This window comes from Carassius carassius, chromosome 43 (assembly GCF_963082965.1).
Source record: "Carassius carassius chromosome 43, fCarCar2.1, whole genome shotgun sequence".
NCBI classification, from domain to species: domain Eukaryota; kingdom Metazoa; phylum Chordata; class Actinopteri; order Cypriniformes; family Cyprinidae; genus Carassius; species Carassius carassius.
Window position 1 is genome coordinate 2,458,657 of NC_081797.1, and position 22,755 is coordinate 2,481,411.

A 22,755-nucleotide genomic window follows, 5' to 3' on the forward strand; every position below is an offset into this window, starting at 1 on the left:
TTAACCTGCAGTTAAAGTCTACATTAGCCGCTAATCCACCACCATACATCCAGAAACAGACGGACTGATCTGACGAGGTCCAGCTTTGAGGCAGAGGGCTCTGAAAGATGCTAACTGCTAGTTAAAACACGCTCATGCTAGTGCTAAGACACTGTAAATCAGGGACTAGACAGGATAAAACACCACTTTATGACGGCTAAATGTTGTATTTGGTACACAATGTCTTTTAAAGCTAATGAATCCACTTTATACTGCATTAATAAATCATATTACAGAGCACATTGAATTTAATTTGGTAATTTGGCTAGACTGAAAAGCTATCGAAAATCATTAGCGCAAAGCTAATATGTTGGCTTTAACATTCAAAAACAGTTATTATGGCCAATAACATAAAAGGCTGATATAAATTTTTTTTATAATATTTTGGCTAAATAACTCCAATATAAACCACAAATTTTAGGGCATTATTTTTTATTTAGGCAAAACTTTTTTTACTTTTTTGGAGTGATTAATGGTATAATATTTCGTCTGAATAAATACATTAATTACATTTGTCTAATACATTAACAAAAATAATTATGTTTTATTTTATATTAAATATTGTACTATTTTAAAGGAACATTTCGTAGTGAAATTAAATTTTTTTAAAATATTTTTTTAATACATATTATTGTCTGTATTTAAAAAAAAATAAAATGAAAACTAAATTTTTAACTTGCATTACATATTCAAATTATTAAAACTATTAAACTAATATTTTGATTAAATACATGAAAAAATATTTTATACAAAATAGAATGGAATTTTAAACTTACATTTAGTATTAATATTAAAGCTAAATTTAGTTCAAATTAATTTGTGTGTTTTTTTTTAAAAAATATTGCACCATTCATTCAATCATTTTGTGTTACATTTTTTTTAATTGTCTCAACAAAATAATAAAAAATATTGTTAGTGTTTTATTTAATTTAAACTTACATTTTGTATATAAATAATTAAAATTTTATAATTTGTCTAAATAAATTGTCAACACAACATCCATTTGTGACCAAAAATTATTATTATTACAACATTATATGTAATAGATTTATGCAAATGATGTGTGTTAAGGATATTTTAGATTCTTAATTTTCTTTTTTTCTGTCTGTCTCCATCTCAAATTAGGCTGGATTGGATTACAATTAGAAAAATTGAGTTAGGTGGTATTTCTCTGGTTTCTTTTGCTCTCCGCGTCTCTCTCTCTCTCTCTCTCTCACACACACACACACACACACACACACACACACACACACACACTTTCTGACAGTGAATTATGGGATTCTGGGCTTTGGACAGTGGTTTGAACAATTTGTGGTGAAGCTACATCGCCGCCGTGCACCGAGAAATGATGGGCCGCAGTGTTTGTGTTGGTTTGCTATCAAGACACTGACTATAAATAATAATTACCAGAAAGAAAAAGAAGAACTTTCTGCTTGACCAGAAACACGGCCCGTACAAAAGCCACGTTTTCCCCCTCAAGTCACACATCAGGATCTGGCGTTTTGGCCCACGTGAGCGCCGCGCTCGCCACAAGGCCTTGACATTAGCTTTGAAGTTTAGCGAGAGCTCTCGGCTCTTTATTCGCGCCGTTTGCCCCTCTTTCTCGCTCAGCATGTCGTGCACAAGTTGGGTATTATAAGCAGGAGAACATTTTGTGGCTTTGGCTCAGGCCTAAGCTAAACGTGGACCCACCCGCTAATTGCTAATTACAGGTCCGTGCCCAGCGGTGGCTTGACTTCTCTGTCAGGGGCTTCTCTCCTCTCGGCCGTAACCTGATCTGAGCTTTGGGCTTTCGCTGCAGCTCCTGCATCTGATCAAAGCGTGCAGAGATGAGCTTCAGCTAATCATGGCACGATGCACACTTTACAGCACACTTCACTAGAGCTGGTCGCTTTAACACTAGCATGTTACGGGGTACAGATATTACAAATATCGATCAGCCGAGAATTATATTTTACTGGTCAACGGCTAATATTTCAAAAGTGTATAGTAATATAAATAAATAAAAATATACAAAACTTAAAATGTTAAATGTTAAAATTTTGTATTAATAAAAACTAATACATGTTGTTTACAACTAATTCGAGTTTTGTTTTTGTTAATTTTGTATTAAAATGATTAATTTAATAATATTTAATTTGAAAGAAAAATAAACTTAATATAAATAAATAAAAATATACAAAACTTAAAATGTTAAATGTTAAAATTTTGTATTAATAAAAACTAATACATGTTGTTTACAACTAATTCGAGTTTTGTTTTTGTTAATTTTGTATTAAAATGATTAATTTAATAATATCTAATTTGAAAGAAAAATAAACTTAGTGTTTTAGACAATCTTATTGAAAATGTAAATATTTTCTAAAATTAAGTTTAGTGTTTTATTTAGACAAAAATTATACAACCTTAATTAAAAAAAAAGATTTAAATATTTGTTTCATTTAAATAAATGTTTTTTTAGTGTTTCAAATCCATCCTTAGACAAAATAGTATACAATTTTAATATCCAATTTTGTATTACAATTATTAAAAGTGTATTTTACTTTTATATTAGATTTTTTGGTTTACTTTTATTTAGACAAAATGTCACGAACTTTAAACATAAAATAAAAAAAATTAATTAGCATGTATTTTTTTATTAATTCACTGTTATAAAATTTTATATTTAGAATTGTTTTAAAATTTGAAAAAAAGTGAATTTTGACATCACATCACATACAGTATAAAATATTTTTATTCATTTTGAAAATGACTCAGAATTATGTCTAAATTATTAGAGTCTTTAATAATGTATATTTATAGATTTTAAGTGAGCATTTGATGACTCTAAAGGTTATATCCACTTTTGACCGATACCAAAGTAATAAAAATAAAAGAATGCAATGAGATTTAACAAAACTTAACAATTGAATCTCTTTGCTATGTAGGAGAAACAACTGAAGATTAAAGAGATCTCATTTGCAATCCAAAGTCTGTGTTTGATTACCCGAACACAGCTTTAAATTAAGTCAGAGTTGTTTTTGTCAGGAGGTTCAGCATTTAAAGCTCCCTCGTTCCATAAATTCCATAGAGATTTCGGGATACCGAACCGGGAATGCTCAGCTAAACTAAACATTTTTTCGGAAAAAGTTTTACATCAATGTCACAGCTTCGAAAAAGCATTGAAAAACCATGAGTGGCTAACAGGAAACTCAACCACCGATTCTCCTGTGGTGTGATTTTTGGCCTCTCGTCGTCTTCTGCTCTGATTTTTACCCCCTAAAAAAACCTGATTGTTTGTGTTATGAGCTCCATATTAAGAATGGACAGTGTATTTGTGCAAATAATATTTATACAGTAAAGGTTTCACCCGCCCGCTGGGTGCTTGGTTCTGTGGTGGGTTCTGGTGGAAACCATCCGGTTGTTGGAGAGCTTCAACTGTGAAGGAAGATTATTTTACCCAGTCAACACCAGAGATCACGGCCTGTTTGCTCGAGCCGTCTCACAATGGGCCCTACTGTGTTTGGAGCGCTTTGGCATTTTAGCATGTCGTCATTGAGAATGGTGCCGACAGGGGAAACCGAATCCTGCATCATTAGCATGTATTTCTCTGGCAGAGCCCAGATGCAGCTGACATGTAGCTCAGGACAGAGGTCAGTGGTTTGGTTCTGGTTCAGACGGTTGTGTTGTCTTCCTCCAGCAGGCCGAGGGTCGATCGTGCTGATTTTATCCGATGTGTGAAGTCCTGCCAGCCCAATGACATCTCCTGCATGCTCAATCCCATCCTCTCCGTCTCACACACGGCCATCTCGCTTCCCACCTTCAGAGAATTCAACAAACCTGAAGGTACAGCTGCGATTTCCATTTCCATCAAATGCTTTTCAATGTAAATATATGATGCAAAGATAGAATGATCTAGATAGATAGATAGATAGTACAGTAATGATAGATAGATAGATAGATAGATAGATAGATAGATAGATAGATAGATAGATAGATAGATAGTACAGTAATGATAGATAGATAGATAGATAGATAGATAGATAGATAGATAGATAGATATACTCTGACAATAGATAGATAGATAGATAGATAGATAGATAGATAGATATACTGACAATAGATAGATAGATAGATAGATAGATAGATAGATAGATAGATAGATAGATAGATAGATAGATGATAGATAGATAGATAGATATACTCTGACAATAGATAGATAGATAGATAGATAGATAGATAGATATACTCTGACAATAGATAGATAGATAGATAGATAGATAGATAGATATACTCTGACAATAGATAGATAGATAGATAGATAGATAGATAGATAGATAGATAGATAGATAGATAGATATACTCTGACAATAGATAGATAGATAGATAGATAGATAGATAGATAGATATACTCTGACAATAGATAGATAGATAGATAGATAGATAGATAGATAGATAGATAGATAGATAGATATACTCTGACAATAGATAGATAGATAGATAGATAGATAGATATACTCTGACAATAGATAGATAGATAGATAGATAGATATACTGACAATAGATAGATAGATAGATAGATAGATAGATATACTGACAATAGATAGATAGATAGATAGATAGATAGATAGATAGATAGATAGATAGATAGATAGATAGATATACTGTACTCTGAGAATAGATAGATAGATAGATAGATAGATAGATAGATAGATAGATAGATAGATAGATAGAAAGATAGATAGAATAAAATGATAGATACATAAACAGATAGATAAGAATCTATTTAGAAAGACAGACTGACAGAATGATAAAACAATGGACAAAATGATAGACAGATAGGTAAAATTCATCTCTCTGTGTACTGTGGCCAGTTCAGTTCAAATTTCGACTAATGGATTCAAAGAAGCAACTCCTTCACTTCTTAATATTGCTGAACCCTGGTATCCACAGCCACCAACTCCTTGCGTTTTTGTTCACATACTTACATAGAAGGCTGAAGAAATTCAATAATAAATTGACAACAATAAAACAATGGAAATCACTGAGCCAAACATCAGGCCTCAATTCTAATGTGTTTCTTCACTCTGAACATCTCAGCACAGTGAGACACACCCATCTTCAAAGTGTCTTCTAATAAAATCCATGTTTTTTTGTTTTTCCCAGAAATTGTGTTTCTGAGATCTCCCACACCTTCTCACCTTCCTCACATGGACTCCCCGGAAATTGTCTACGACATCCTGGAAGGAAACGTCCAGAACTCGTTCGACATCATCAAACGTCTGGATCACGGGATGATCGTGGGTGAGTGTCACTATGGCATGTGGCTAACAATGCCAGCGGACCGCAGACCGAGCCCAGAGGCATCCCTGTCTGGAAATTACATTTGCATCAAGTGGTTTTCTGACCTAATTTCCCTTTACGAAAGATTCTACTCATTTTTTTTGTTCTTTAAACAAACCAAACGCATATGTGACTCTTTGCGGGAGCACGTTAGCGGGAAGCATGAATCTACATGGAGAGGCTTATTCAATCTAACTCATTCCGACAGTGTGATTCCTATCTTGGGCCGGCTGATGATAGGCCTTCAGAGTCGACGGCATCTTTTGCGGCCTTCTCGGCTGCATTTGAAGACGTTCTTCCATGTGTTCTTCATCCTGAGCCCATGTTTTTCCTTCACTATAAGCATGTGGCCTTGTTTCCCACTTTTGTGGCATGACCGACTTTAATGTGTTCTCTGTCTACTCGCTCTGTTTTTCCAGGACACTTTGAAAAGCTCACAAAGAGGTTTTTTGGTGTCCAGACGGTTATTGTTGGTGCGCTTTCACACAAAGGTTATTGGGAAGGGTTACCATTCTGAGTTTATAGAAATGTGGGTGAGACTGATGAGAAACATACTCTTTTGAAGCAATATTTAAATGAAATTCATTCATAGATTATATAAGATAGAGTGAAATGTCTAAAGGGTTCCACAAAATTAGCAGCTTAGCACTTTGAAACTAATTAAAATCAAGACTAGTTATTTTAGTCATGTTCAACTATGAATAACAGTTTTGTTGTCTATGGTTTGTCCTTTCTTATACAACAAACTCTGGCACAACATTTACAATGTTTAACGTACTTTGCACCACCAAAGACAGTATCTTAATTCACAACAGATTTCAATTTATATGTGGTTGATCAATTATTTTTCAAAATCCATAAATGTACTACTTACAATTACAAAACTTTAGTGCAAAAACTCATTGGCAAACATTTACAATAACATTCTATACATTATCAGTTAATGCGTTAGGTTTCATTAAAGGCAGGGTAGGTAATATATGTATAAACAACTTTCTTCCAAATTTGTTTAAACTTTCTATATATATCAATGCATAATTAAAATGTAAGTACTCTGATAAAAAGAGTATAAAAATCGAGTGACTCTAGACCGTTTAATCTGTATTAAACACAGCTCATTATTTCCATTTCGGGACGAAACATAGGATTGGCTTAGGCGACTGTCACTCTCTCGCAAGGCAACCACCCTTTTGCCACACATGACCTGCTGACTTGCGTGTGCACGTTTGATTTAAGGAATTCAACAGGCACGGATCCTAGGAATACCAAAACAATGGCAGAGAAACAGCAAGCAAAATTCACAGTACCAGAAAAGTCAAACAAAAAGTCTTTGGATAAACAAAGAAATAAAACGCGAGATAATATCGGCGTGGCTTTCCAGCGATGGCGAGAACTGAGGGAACTCAAGGGGCTGAAAAGTGACTCCTTGATGGCTTTATTTCTGCTGGAAAGGTAAATCTTTCTTTTTGTATTTTGATCATACATATTTTTTTCATGAAGCATGTGTCATTAGCACACGTAGCTGCGTAATATAGCTAACATAACATTACTTAGCGAGCCGTAGTAGAGGCTTTGGAAGGAGCCCAGAAGGGAGGGGGTGGAGTGAATGGAAATAATGAGCTGTCTTTAAAACAGTCGTGAGAGGTCTACAGTCACTCGATTTTTATACTTTCTTTTTCAGAGTACTTACATTTTAATTATGTATTGATATATAAATAAAGTTTAAACAAATTTGGAAAAAAAAAAATTTATACATTATTTTTTTACCTACCCTTCCTTTAACTAACCAGTGTTATTTTAGTATTATTTATTTACTATACTATATTATTTATCAATATTGTTTTATGCTTTTATTTTCATATTTTCAGTTTTACATGGCTTTAATATTTTTTTTTACAATTGTTATTCAATAATTTTAATGATTATTATTAGCTTTTTTGTTTCTGTTTAGCTTTGTTTAAATTTAAGTTTTAATGATTTTAGTACTTCAACAAACTTTGTTTTTCATCAATTATTACAACTATTATATATTACATTATTTGATTTTTAGCTTTATTTAAATAACTTAAAATTTGTGAATAGTTTAATAGTATTTTAACAAAAATTGTTTCTACTATATTCAAAAACCTACATTACAGTTAAGTTATAGATATTTATTAATAATTTATTAATAATACAAATATAATAAAACAAAAAGACTAATAATAATAAAAAACAAAAAATGTTAGTTAAAAAATGTAAAAAAAATAAAATAAAAAATAGTGTAATAGCAGTACAACAGAACAAACCGTTCACTTTATTTTAAGGTGTCCTTGTTACAGTGGTAATTATTATCATTTATATAATAAATTATAATTATTATATTTGAAGTACATTTAAGTACTAATGTACTTACTACATGTTTAGGATTAGGGTTTTGCTTAGGGTTACTTGGATGTAATTATCATGATGAATTGTTATTATAACATGTAACATAAAACAAGGACAACTTAAAATAAAGTGTTACCAAGAATACTTCTACCATATTCAAAAATCTACATTAATGTTAATTTAGAAATATACTAATACATTTATTAGGATTTCAGTTGTATTATGAACTAAAATAACATTTGTAATATTTGTAAATAACATAAAAATTAAAAAATTCTGAACAATATTTAAGATTGTTAGTTTAAGATACCTACTGTAATTGAAATTAATTATATTAAGACTTGGATCTAGATTTGGATGAATATGTGACCACCTAGCAACCACGCAGCAGCACCCTAGCAACGAATTTCGTTTTTGGTTGACCACTTTAATGCAAAAATATTTTTTTTTGTTTGTTCTCATGTAAAAGTCTTTATTTAATTTACTCCATAATGGCGCCCTGAACATGAAAGATCAGTGTGACCGAGATGAAACGCATTATAATGAAACCCTGAAGAGTGTAATTGGCCGCCTTTGTATGCGTAGACGTCATGGGTAGTTTCCCCTCCTAGCGGAGAGAATAGACTTCCTAAATCACTATCACACAAAAGAGCCACAAACAACTGGCAGCAATGGTGACGGCAGACACTCGTGGTTGTGTGGAATCCTGGCATGATGTCATGACGTCTGAATGTGTGTTTGTCTGGCCGATCGAGCCAGTGCCACATGAAAGCATTTTTCTGCATTCAGTATGAGGAGCCACCTCTTTCCAAACGCGTCGTCATTACAGTCCCGAGTCAGGGGCCTCATATCGTGACCAGAAGATCCTTCAATTAAACTCAATGGTGGTCCTATGGACAAACGGACGAGCCGTGAGTCAGTGCTGGAGAACAGCTGGTGTGGATAAATCACGAATGTATGGAGCGCAGCGACTCCTTCGTCCCGTTTCCCTCGGGCTTTGGATTACAATAAAGGAGCTTGATGTGATTTACGAGACATGTCACTGTTAAAACAATATTTGTTAATGCTGTGGTGTGTTTGAGCAACATGGAGATGGTTGTATGAATCCATTAACCTCAACTATTAACATAACGTGTCATCACAATCCTTGGCCTAAAAGCTTGCAGATATGATATAAGAAAGCAGCTATGCTTGTTTGCAACTAGCTTTTTAAGATACAAACTATTATGTACATGTTTTAGGTGAAGTGCTGTTTCTGCACTACTAGCATCACCAAAAAGAACAATAATGACTGTAACCAAACAGGTTTCCACAGTCTTTCATTGGGCGAACTACAAGTAGTCACAATCCAAACTCATGCGCTTAGGAGGATTTAAAGCAATTTTTATGTTGCATTCAAGCTTTACTTTTAGAAATAGTATTCTCATGGACTTGATGTTGCTGGAGCTATATGCTGAAAGCTACACACTGCTGCAGATATTTTCAGAACAAGCTATAATTTACAGCACCACAAAGTGACAGTGTTTGTAGTTTTTTGTAGATTGGACCAAAACTCACATTGCGATGGTTATATATTGCAGTGTGAACTGCAATATAAAACAGTCTAAACACATTATATTGCTGTTGCATAGATATATAAATATACTCCACTGCCAATAGAAATAACGCAACACATGTTGTGTACATTTTGGTATACAACTCAAACCTGCTTAAAAAAAAAATAAAATAAATGTAATAAATTTCTCCCACCACTGCAAGCAATATTTCAGTTAAAACAAAAACGATAATGAAAATATAATACAAATAAAAAACAATAATAATGCTAATATTAATGATAAATTTAAAACCATTTAAAACAATTTTATGATAAAATATCAAATTACAACATTTTCACAGTATAATGTAATTTTTGTACTACTCTTACTGCTACTAAACAACATTAATAACGGTTAAAAATAAAAATAATAAAATTGATTATCAAAATGATAAAATACATCAACAACAATAATGATTATTATTTTTTACTGTACAAGAGTACAATTTTATTTTTATTTTTATTTTATTTTTATTAATTTTTTTACAAATAATCTTCAAGCTTTTATTTTGGCCGCAGCCTACAGAAAGACCTTAAAGTTTCTGTTTAATTACTAATAGTTTTAAAAACAATTCTCATTTCAAATAAAGTTAAAAGTTCTAAACATCTGCACACTAAATATTTGAAATTACACTGTCGAAACATCATGAACCTGATGCTCCTTGTTTTCTCAAAGCACATTTATACGCGAGCAGTAATAACATAAAAAAATTGCATTCCCTTTTTAGTTACTATAAACAGACAAATAAAGAAACTTCTTTGGAGCTTCTTCAGAAGGATTGAAACTCCCAGTCACTGGCATTTGTCTTGGACTTGTAATGTCCGTTTCTGTCATCCACACGTTTGTGCAGCGGTCACGAGTGAGTGTAAACACAATCGTGTCTATGGTGACCACCTGAAAGCATCCGAACAGCAGCCGTGTTTGTTTTTAGCGCCGCTCCAGGTAGGCTGACTAAGTCAACATTTCAAGAAGAGAAGAGAGTCTTTGACAGGGTTTCAGCAGGTTTTATGAAGCTGAATTCAATCCTTTTTAAGACCAAGTAAAAACAATTGACTGGAATACAATACATCAGTATGGTCTATATATGTAAATGTCTTGTATTAGCGCTGCTCCAAAGTTTAAAAAATACTTCAAACTAATCTCCATTACTTTTTCATTCATTTTACAAAAAAATAAATACATTAACTGTTCGTTCTGATCACACTGCAAAAAAAGTAATGTTTTCCGTCAGCATTTTTGTCTTTTTTTGTCCAGTGAAAATGTCTAAAGATTCATAAATCAAGATACATTTATTTGAGAAACAAAATTACATAAAATAGGAAAGTCTTGATTTATGACAAATTGAACAAAATTGTTTATGATTAAAATAGAACAAATATCTGCCAATAGGCTCAGAAAAATCAACTTAATTCTAAAGGAAATCATGTTTTCATACCCTATAGACAAATTATTTTTCTTGTTTTAACTCTTACCCTTCTGTCATTTTTGACGAAAAACGTTTTGGATTTTCCGAATTTTTTTATTTTACAATGGTATGAAACTTGGCATGATGTGAACACACACACACACACACACACACACACACACACACATACAGACACAAACACACACACACACACACACACACACACACACACAAATCATGGACATGATTCGAAAAGACGGTCAAAAATGGCCACAGTATAAGCCATTTCCATCTAGTGTACACATTTGGTACTGCACACAAACACAATCTTACTGAAAGTAAATTTTTTGAGATATCATCCTCAAATTTGTAACACAACTTGTTTGTGATTTGTGGATTTGGTATTCTCAAGGTTTTAGATTAAAACATGTATTGGAAAATATATATTTCACATAACATTTTTAAATAGTATTTTTTTTTTTTCAAAACAAGAATTCTTCAAGAATTGTTTTTTTTACTTTTCTATTTTTTTTTTTATTTCAGCAATAATCTGCCAAGTGTCTTTTTTGTAAAACAGACCACATGTCTCCAAGTCTCCAAATATTCAGGATTTTTGACAGTTTAAGTTGAAAATGTCATTTTTAAGGTCTACGTTTAAAAACAGGTAATAAATAAATATTAACAACAAAATTAACATAAAATAACAAAACAATGTCAAAGAAACAAAATTTTATGCCACAAAATAAATAAAAAACATTACTGAATTAGAATATACTACATTAATCAAAACGTTTAGGGTTAAACATAAGACTTTATATGTTCTTTATAAGTAAATGTATCTTGATTTAAGGATGTTTGCATATTTGTATTGGAAAACAAAACTAAAATACTGCATAAGATTTTCTTTTTTTGCAGTGTATGCATCATCTAATGCCATGACTATGAAGAGTTTCTGCTCTGATTTAAGGCCTTAATTTGTGGAAGGGCGAATTAAGACGTTATAAGACCCACAGAAACCTTGCTATGAGCTGGACAGTCTGGGAAACACTTTCTCGTGTGTAATTTCCACATTTTATTTGTGGCACTGGATGCAAAAAGTGTGTGTGTGGTCCGAGCGGCTGGGAAAGGAGGTCCAGTTTGTTGCTTCAACGCTCTCCTTGTTGACACGAGCTCTTCGCCGAGGATGAATCCCTGGCACGGGACGCCAATGACGTCTGGATATCAGAAATGCAGGCCTGGAATAGCCCAAATCTGTGGTGACTTCCTGGACTACCACGAGCATGGGGAATGTACCGACATCGGCGGGAGCGGACGGTGGGAAATCAAACGCCGTGGCATCTTCCCTTGAGCCGCTCGCAGTTTGGCTCCACCTCGGGCCGGGTACAAAAAAAAGGCAGGATAAAAATTCCAGTCGGTGGAAACATCTGGTAGGGATATGCACCTGTGGTCAGCGGCCGCTCCAAGTGATGCAATATTTGAGCGCAGGGAAGTTAACGTTACAAACGGAGGCGACGGCAGAGACATGCTGTCTGTGATCAGGTATGTGACGCTGGCTACAGCTACTGTCCTTCACACAGACCGGAGGAATTTAAGTGAAGCGTGTCAGAAATGTAGACGCTGTGGAGGGACGAGGCTTCCCTTTGCATTAGCTGTATAGAGGGGAAGCTGAGTTCGAGTTATTTTAGTGAATCGCTTCATGCTGAAAAAAGATTTGTTTGAGTTTGTACGTGGCAACTTAATTTTTTTAGGTAAATGATGCTGTTCATCACTCTCCTGCGATCAAAATGTGACGATTTTAGTAGGTATATGCATGTTTACAGGGTTAATTTAGAATAATTGGGCTATTTCTATTTTCCGAAAGAAACTGATTCACTGAATGAACCAGACTTCTGAATGCTGCACATGTGAGAGAGGATATTTTAGGAGATTGATTATTGCATGAGCACTGATGTTACTACATGTTACAGCTACTGTTACATTACTGAAGAATACTGGTTAAAATGATGTTATATTGGTCAGTCAGTTGGTAGCACTGGTATAACTACACATTTGTGCAAGCGAAAGGCATTTATCTATTTATAACTATTTAAAATTAAATATATGAAATAAATTTATAAATATTGCTTTATTCTGCCAGAACATCCCATATGACAAATCAAAATGTAATAAATATTTTGTTTTATTATTTTTATAACAAAAACAACGGTATAGCAAAAAAGAAAAAAAAGATTTGATATATATATATATATATATATTATACAAATGCATTTTAAAAATCTGAATATATAAATATTGTCTAAGATATATTTAATTAAATACAGTAATTAATTTAATTACTGCATTTAAGTATAAATGCAAATTTTATTAAATGCAACTATGAAATACAATAGTATACAGTAGGAAAATTCATATTATGAAGAAAAATAATAAGTGTATAAATATTGTCTAAAATATACATGCAAAACTTTATTTTATATATTAAATTAAATGCAAACATTTTATTAAACGCTAGAATGAAATAGAACAGTGTAGCAAATAAATTCTAATGCATATTAAAATGTATTTTTATTAGGGGTGTAACGGTTCACAAAATTCACGGTTCGGTTCGATACAATACACTGGTGTCACGGTTCGGTTCGGTACGGTTCGGTATGTTTTAGATACAGCAAAAAGAAAAAATTGGCAGATAAATTTCCTTGATTTAAATTTTTTTTTTTTATTAAAACTAACAAAGTGTTTTTTACATTGAACAATGATGGAGCTATTCTTTACCCATCTTCTATGGTGTTTTCATAGCAGCATACTGTATAAAACAAAAAACGCTCCTTATAAAAAAAAAATGAAAATGTTATATTATTGTAGTAGTTATGAACAAATACAAAGATGTAACTTTTTATATGGAACTCTATAACTCTTTATATTGAGTGTGTTTTTACTCAATTGGTTCTCTATAGGGCTTATGTTTTTTGGAACAAAGCAGGAATTACGGTCTGTCTGAAATGGGCTCGTGAAGGAATATTGTAACGGGGCTCAATTACATTAAGCATGTTCTTAAAACCTATGTTTTCCACTACAGAGTAAGGCGCTCGCTCTTTCAGTACGCGCTGAAGGCTCGTTGCAAAATGGCTAATGCGTTTAACAGACCAGAAATAGAAGATCCTCCAATAACCAACAGGTCTGGTGTTTGGGTGCACTTTGGATTCCCTGTAAGCTATAATGGTGATGATAGAATCAATGGTAAATAGTAAGGTCTCATATCCGCGGCTATAACTTAAATGTACCAATCGCCGAGGTGATGTCTTTTGCCCTGTTTGAATCCGTTGGCAATGTCTGTCTAAATGCTGCGTGGATAATTTTTTTCTTGTATGTTTCAAATTTTTTTCGTCTTTTCCCAGATACTGACACGCTAAGGTGATGTCGGCGTAAATGAGTTGACATGTTTCAAGTATTCCCGCTGGTGTTTTTTTTTTTTGTATTCCCGCTGATGTACCCTAGATGCGACATATCGTTGTTTTTTTTATCCACCACTCTCTTGCCATCACCATTATAGCTTACAGGGAATCCAACGTGCACCCAAACACCAGACCTGTTGGTTATTGGAGGATCTTCTATTTCTGGTCTGTTAAACGCATTGGCCATTTTGCAACGAGCCTTCAGCGTGTACAGAGTGAGCGAGCGCCTGACTGAGTAGCCTAACATAAACATATACGTTTTTTTTTTTTTTCTTCTTCGGGGGTGTCGGGGGTGTTGCCTGTTACGTCGTTTGGGTTATTGGGCTACCTTGTTGAACACATATCATTATATTTCACAATTTTTTTTTATTTTCCAAATATAATTAATTAGTCCAACGAACCGTTTGGTCCATAATGCGTACTGCGTACCGAACCGAAAGCCTCGTACCGAACGGTTCAATACGAATACGCGTATCGTTACACCCCTAATTTTTATATAAATGTATTTCAAAAATATGAATATATAAATATTGTCAAAAATTATATCTAATTAAATGCAACAACTGTAAATAGTTCGACCATTTTTCTTGCTGTTTTAAAGGTTAAAAACTAAATAAGTTTTTTTTATTTAGCAAGCACATTTATTTTAGTAATTTTCTTTAAAAAATACGTTTAAACAATTATAGTATATTTTGCCTTTCTTTGTCATTTGGGGTCATATGGGGCTGTTCCAGTGTGATTACATTTTTGAAAGTCATTTGTAAGTTCATGATAAATTTTCCTAAATTAAATGCAACTAAAAACAAATGTTGGTTACACTTTATTTCGATAGTCCACTTTAGACATTCTACTGACTATAAGTAGCTTTGTAACTACATGTCAACTACATATCAACTAAATCTCAGAAATTTGCAACTACATGTCTACTAACTCTCAGACTACACTGTTAGGGTAGGTTTAGGCTTAGTAAAAGTTGACAATGTTGACAAAGAAAGTGTTAGAAGATATTAAGCAGACAGTCTACTAATACTCTACTAACTGCTAGTTGAGATGTAGTTGCAAAGTTACTTACTGCTAGTAGAGTGTCTAAAGTGGACTATCGAAAAAAAGTGTTACCCAAATTTTTTATATAAAATGCCTGTGAATCATTTTTTCTACAAATCATTCATAATACAGTTCTTACATGCAAAATCACATTCGACTGAGGAAAACGAAGAACGAACTTCTGAATGACTTTCACAAATTCGTTCTGCTTGTGATTCATAAATGACGCCCTCTGTATGGCCTACGAAAAATGGTTTTCTGACTCATTTTGACCCTTTTAGGGGTCTGCACTGAAAATATGACATGCTGTTCGCCATTGCTATTTTATCCATTTCACGCACTGCGAGGATCGGCTTACGCCTGAGGAACAGTCTTCAGAGGACTCTTTATCTAATCTGAAAGCAGAAAATAACAACAGGACGTTTAGCCGCCACACACTCAAGCCAAAGAGGAGCGTCTAACACATCGGCCTCTGGGTAACAACATATCAGAGAGTACATCACAAAATGGCACGGCATTAACCACACAATGAGCCACGAAGACGCCCCAGCTGAGGAATTAGCAGTGAAAATGAAGCCGTTTTCTCTCGACTGTGGTGGTCTGCAGCCCCCGCAGACACTCTTCACTCATTGACAGCGCAGCCAGAGACCTGCTCATCCATCAGCGCTGATCCATCACACGCTCAGACACATCCAAGACGCTACGCCAGGAGTTATACAAGAGAACAGGGCTGCTAATGACTTAAAGTCAACATGAAACCGCATTCACAACTTATGTGCTTCCGTAATGTGTGATCTGGAAACAATAGACTGTAATGCAAGTTCGCTAAAACATTGGTTAAATCGCTTTTTGGCTATTTTGAGTTCAGTTGACATCTGTGGAATAGGAAAGTCGTTCGAAAGCTTGTTTTACCTTTTTACTATTAGCACAGAAATCACACACTTTACATTAAACATACTATCAAAACCCTTAAAAAAGTAGAAAGAGGTATATAAACTAGGCTTAGTTAAGTCTACAATGGGGAAAAGTGTTACTACACTTTTTAATATTTAACTTGCAGACGTTGTTGATTAATATTTTAATTAAGATTTATAATTTAATATGTGTTTTTAAAATGTTTGGTTACAGTTTGGTCTATCACGGTTAAATTTTTTTATTTTTTTTGACTGAAATCATGTGGCATTTTAGTGATGAATAATGAATATGACAAGAAATTAACAATTTACTGTTCTAAATATAAAAGTCATTTTAAATTTTGTATAAAAACAAACGTGTTTGAAAACTTTTTACTAGTTGCACAAAAATACAGGTCACCTTTAGGTAAAACGTTTTCTAAACCCTTAAATCTGATTAAAAACTACAACATTTAATAAAACCATTAACAAAAAATTAATTAATAAATATATAAATAAAGTGCAAAAATTCTTAAAGTTAAACTAATAATCCGAAATCAAAAGCTTAAGTAAAAACACAAAAATAAATAAAAATAGGTGTGTGTGTGTGTGTGTGTGTGTGTAGCACAAAACATTTCATCTTCAAATGACACTTTGACTTTAAATGAACCATAATCCAAACCCTTAACATATAACTAATAAAAAAAAAATATATAAATATATATATATATATATATATAAATCTAAAAATAAAACAATGCCACACCTTGATGCTCATGACAAGAATATCAAGTATAGTTATCTTCATTGAAGTGAAGTAGGTTTAATTCATTCAATTTTACATATAATAATCCACGATAATCACATTGCACAAAACTGAAATTGCACATAAAAATAACACATTGTGAATATTTTTGAGACCCCCCAGAATTTCACAAATCATGTTTTCAGGGGAGCCCATGTCTTATTAAGAGGAACAGAGATCCCTCGTAGTTCGCACCCTGGTTAAAATCGTACTCCTCAATTAGCATTAGCAATTGAGGAGGCATAGATAGCAATTATCTTATTATTTTGAATGCAAGAAAAACATGATCTGAACACATCGTTTGCTAAGCCTTGTTATTTTTCATTTGCTTCAGGAAATAAAAGCCAACTTTGAAACCTCAACTAGGAGTCACGCAATACCAGCTCTATCAAAACTTCTAGAAAACCTACATTTTTTAATTCCGGTTCTTTTCAATGTACCGCGGCTTCTTTATTTCTTTATTCTTTATTTGCGACTACACTAATTTGCGGTGTGCTTGGTATATTGCGTTGGTCGATATGTAAATGAGATGTTCCATCTAATTTCTTTAATTTGTGCGTTGTTAGTAAATCACCTGCAGAAGTTTCCCCTCCCATCATTTTTGGAGTTGCACTCTCGCGCTATTTTGCCCTGTTTAGTAAAACTGCTCCAATGTCTTTTAAACTTAGTTAGTTTAGCCACATAATTTATTTAACAAAAATGTTAAACCGTAATAGGCCAAACTGTAACCAAAGATTTTCAAAATGTATATAAAAGGTCACACTTTTTTTTTTTAAAGTACCAATTCTTGCTATTAACAAACAATTACTTTTGCCTTAATAAACTCCTAATTGGCTGCTCATTAATAGTTAGTAAGGTAGTCGTCACTACCAACTGTACTAATTAAGTGATAATTGGTCCCTATACTAAATTATAATATTTAATCATTTTAACTAAACATCAACAATATGTGAATGCAACCAATTTAAAAGTGTACTTGCCAAGCATGACCTGTAGGTGGCAGTCTTGAGCACCTCATAATGACTAGTTCTGAGTTGGAAGTACTTCAAATTCCCGGGCTAAATATCGCACCAGCAGAGTTTAACAACGAAAAAACTGCACTTCAAGTTTCAGCGATAAAGGATACAAGCGGCCTATCGTAAAACATGACATTGTGGTTGAGTTTTCAATGGAGGTACGACTGGAACAAACATCTCAGCTTAAGTCCGACGAGATGACCGCAATGATTCATTGCTAATTGAGCTTGAGACACCAAACCACACATGAGGTCTTTCAAAGAGAGCAAGTAAAAGTCATGTCCTCTTTCGAGTTGTTTAGGGCAATTCAAGTAACGCAGCTGCACTCGTGCTGTGCGATGTTAGGGGTGAGTTCACCCGCGCAGATAAACCTTGGCATTTTGGCTATGTGGGCAGACACCGTTGCCCTTTCCTGCATAACCCATCAGCTAGCATGTCATTATCCAATATTGTGGTCGAGCAACTCATTCCTCGCATTTGTCCCTAGTGTTAAACCTGCCCATTTTGGATCCTGTCATACATTTCCTCTCAGAGCTGGAGTGACCAGAAAACCAGAAATTGCACTGTTTACATGTAAACCTTCAATATCACAACCCACGTAGTCATTGAGGATTACGAATGGCTGTTGGCATCAACTCGATTTGTTTTGTGGCAACAAGTGTGTACACGGCTAACATGCACTTAACTAAAGCTATTTGCAGTTTGATGCTCTTCAATGGCATTTCGAAAAGAGCGTGGGAATGCATTTGCGCAGCTTCATGGTTTGGAAAGCCACCGCAGACACATTCAGCATTTTGTTCTAAACAAAACAATATTGGGTGATTTTAAACTTCCTGAAACACTTTGTAAACTTTCTATAAGTTGATTTGCTTCTAGCAAACATGATTTGAAATGCATCAGAATAAGAAGAACTAGACGACCAGTTTACAGTTACAATATTAAATTAAATAATATAATAACATATACCAGTTTGCAATACTAACGGGCTATTCTTGTAAAGCTAAAATAACTGGAAGTGAATGATGCCAGAAGCCTTGCAAATTCAAGTTTAAAGTCACTTCTATGGTCAATTTTCTTTCTGAAAAATGTCAGTTTGTTTAGTGGGGAACCACCAAACTGAAAATTCTTGGCCGAAGCCAAAACTGAAAAAAATAAATAAAAAAATGACACACTGGACCAAATGCCAAATTCTAATTAATGAATCAATTTCGCGTATTTTTCCAAGTTTATTTTGCAATTTTTTCCACTATTGCACAAATTAAATAGCCAAAATGTACTTTTTACTGATTTATCTAACTTTTCAAAAAAAAAAAAAAAAAAAAACAATTACAAAACAACTATTTAAATATATTTTTTACATAATGATTTTAATATTCTAGCAGATATTAAACCAACAAAGCAATTTTTTACTGAAGGATCATGTGACACTGAAGACTGGAGTAATGATGCTAAACAAATTCAGCTTTGATCATAGGAATAAATTGCATTAATTAAATTAATTGCATTAATTAATTAATTAAAATCATAATGACATTTTAAAATATTACTGTAATATTTTTTTTATTTTTTACTGTGCAAATAAATGCAGCCTTAATGAGCAGAAGAGAAAAAACAGATCCCAATTTGTTTAATTGTTTTAATAAATGTATCAATAGAGCTGTGGTGATTATTATCATTATTATTGTCTTTTTAATTTTGTTTTACAAAACAACAGTAAAATTGCAAAACTAACATTTATGAATGTTAATGGAGTTCTTTTTTTTTCTCAGCTTTTATTTTGGCGGAAAAGAAGCACTGAAGACCTCAGTGCTTCTTTTTGTTGACAACAACAAATTTGTGATTGATTCCTATAACGAATTTGGAAAGATGTTGGTTGTATGCATCACATTGTTACATCTATGCCTTAAAAAAATTCATAAAAATGTTACTGAGCAGCTGACGAGTGACAGTGTTTCAGCCCAGATTTTCCTCGCACATTGGACTTTGAACGCTGGCTTAAAAGCAGACAAAACATGCAATTTGTGCATGCATTGGAAAACATAACATTCTGCAGTTCTTTACTAATTGTTTAAGGCCATTTCACGATTTCAGTTATCATTCAGTAACCAGCAACAACCACCACTTCTCATTGAAGACATGCAATGCAGTAATAAACAGTCTCTCGCTGCCAGTGCTTGTAATGATTTGTGCGTTTTTCTCGGGACAGTTTTAAGTGCTTTCTCACTGCCAAATATTTTGCTGTATTATAAAGAGTTCGCAACTCACTCTACAGTCTGCTGGTTGCTGTTTGATCATGTCACCAAAAATGTCATTGTTCGGAACAATTTATTCTGTCTTTTCATTCGATCTGAACACCGAAAGAGCATTTCTTTGGTTTTGTTGCTGTTATGTTTTATTATTTTTGAATATTTTGTGCATCCCTAGTGTTAGGCCACCATAATTTAAGAACGGATGTTAATTATGCACATTTGCGTAGAATTTGTTTCTAGCTTAACCCTCTAGTGGTCATCGGTTATTTTAGACAAAACTATTTTACATGTAAAAAAAAAAATACATTTACTTGGTGACACTTGTGGCACTAGCCATATGAACACACGAAAAAATAGTGGGGATGATTAGAAATTGCTAAATGGTTTTAAGCAAAAAAAGTCACACGTTGTGGTCAAAAATGACCCCCATGAGAAATAAAATACATTATTAGAAATATAAATAATACAGAATATAACACATAATCTACAAATTAGCTATAATATATATGTCTTATGTATCAATTTTTCAAAATTGAGATTTATACATCATCTGAAAGCTGAATAAATAATATTTCCATTGATGTATGCTTTGTTAGGAGGACAATATACAACTATTTGAAAATCTGGAATCTGAGGGTGCAAAAAAATCTAAATATTGAGAAAATAATCTTTAAAGTTGTCCAAATGAAGTTCTTAGATATTCATATTACTTATAACAAATTAAGTTTTGATATATTTATGGCAGGAAATTAACAAAATATCTTCATGGAACATGATCTTTACTTAATATCCTAATGATTTTTGTCATAAAAGAAACATTTATCATTTTGACCCATACAATTTGTTTTTGGCTGTTGCTAAAAAAAATTCAATATTTTATTAGTTTAAATGAAATAAATGTTGAATAATTCAGATGTGAATATTGCTAAATGCAAAATGCTAAATATTAAAAAAAAAAAAATAGTATTGAAACAAAATATAGTAAATTCATTGCATTAAAAATAAAACTGCAATGCTTGTTGTGAAATACCAGAAGTTTTTTGTTTGTTTGTTTGTTTTTACATTCTATAGCCAGGACTGCTAACACCACCTTTCTGTAGTTGACCAAGAGGTAAAAAGTTCATGGTAAACAGTTCTGGTCTCACAATTTGACATTCTTTACAAGGTCCAGCTGTTATATCGTGTGAAAGCTGGCCACAGAAATATTTGCCAACGTTGTAGCCTTTTTACTCTTGTAATCCTCGACCGTGTTTTGGTTTGAAAAGGCTGCTGTGATGTGGTCTGGTATCAACATCAAATGACACTAGACTTTAGCAACACAATGATTTAGTTGAATTAAGAGTGTATCCTATTGGTCAGGGATAAAACCACATAAATATCATTTAAGGCCAGTATGTATATATATATATGTGTGTGTGTGATTTGCTCTTTATGATGCCTTTAAACTCTGAAATCAAAACCGGTCCAGCTTTGCCAACCAAAATATGTAATAGGAACATTCTACCCCTCAAATGAACTTGGTCTCCATCTTCTCAGGAGTTAGTAAATCTATTTTTATGATTAATATTTGATTATGCTAACATTAAACTGCATATTAAATGTTTCTTGGATATAAAAATTGCTAATTGATAAAAAAAAAAAGCGTGCAAAGCTTGTTATTTTAAAAACATTAGTTGTAGTGATGGATAAACAAATATTTTTGTAATTCTCAATCTATTGCTTCGCAAAATGGTTCACTGTTTTGAAGCGCTTGAAACATCGCACAATAGTGACAACTACAGGTCACACCCCAAAAATTTGTGCAAAGACCCCTTTTACGAACTAATTACAAATGTTTTATAAAATGTAACCTAATAAATGTAATATACAAATCATTCAATACTAATAATAATTTGTATTCTTTTAATGTATAGTGCTGTTTTGTGTTTTTAGGCAGTACATGGCTAATTAGGGCCCATGGGAAAACAATTATCACTATCCTTTTTTATTATATACGTATGCATGTTTATTAAAATTCATTAAAACTTCAAGATTTAGTTGATAAAAACAAGCCAATAAATAACTCATCCTAAAGTCATCCTAGGTGTGTATGACTTTCTTCTTTCATACGAATCCATTCAGAGTTATTTTAAAAATTGTCTTTGATCTTTCAAGCTGTTTGATGCAAAGCGTGTGTTGTACTGCATCGGTCCATGAGAAGTTTAATAAAAAGAGCAAACATTAAAAAGAAAAAGTGTCGTCACCGAGGGGTGAACAAAGGCCTTCTGTAGCAAATCAATGTGTTTTTGTAATACAAATATCCATATTCAAAACATAATAATCAATTTAATCTAGCTTGCACTCACTGTTGTAAAACGTAAGCAGTTTCGGGAGCATGACGAAATAGGTCAGTTTTGCACATGCGCCTCTCAGAAGTAATTTAATTTAAGTAATTTATGGATTAATTTTCATTTTTGGCTGAACTAACCCTTTAACATATGTCATAAAACTTACCTGAGACCATTGCAAGGAAGCTCCTTAATTTATTAACTTTAAGAAGATTTTCCAGCGTTCTTCCTGCCAGGC

General features: G+C 33.1%; 1 protein-coding gene across 1 annotated transcript in view; it reads left to right on the forward strand.

The window, feature by feature from the left end:
* Positions 1–22,755, forward strand: part of fbln1 (fibulin 1) — a 48,242-nt gene that overhangs the window by 23,804 nt on the left and 1,683 nt on the right. Inside the window, exons 15-16 of the mRNA XM_059536197.1 lie at positions 3,719–3,864; positions 5,185–5,322. Coding sequence (XP_059392180.1) covers positions 3,719–3,864; positions 5,185–5,322 — 284 coding nt within the window. The remainder of the gene's footprint in view (positions 1–3,718; positions 3,865–5,184; positions 5,323–22,755) is intronic.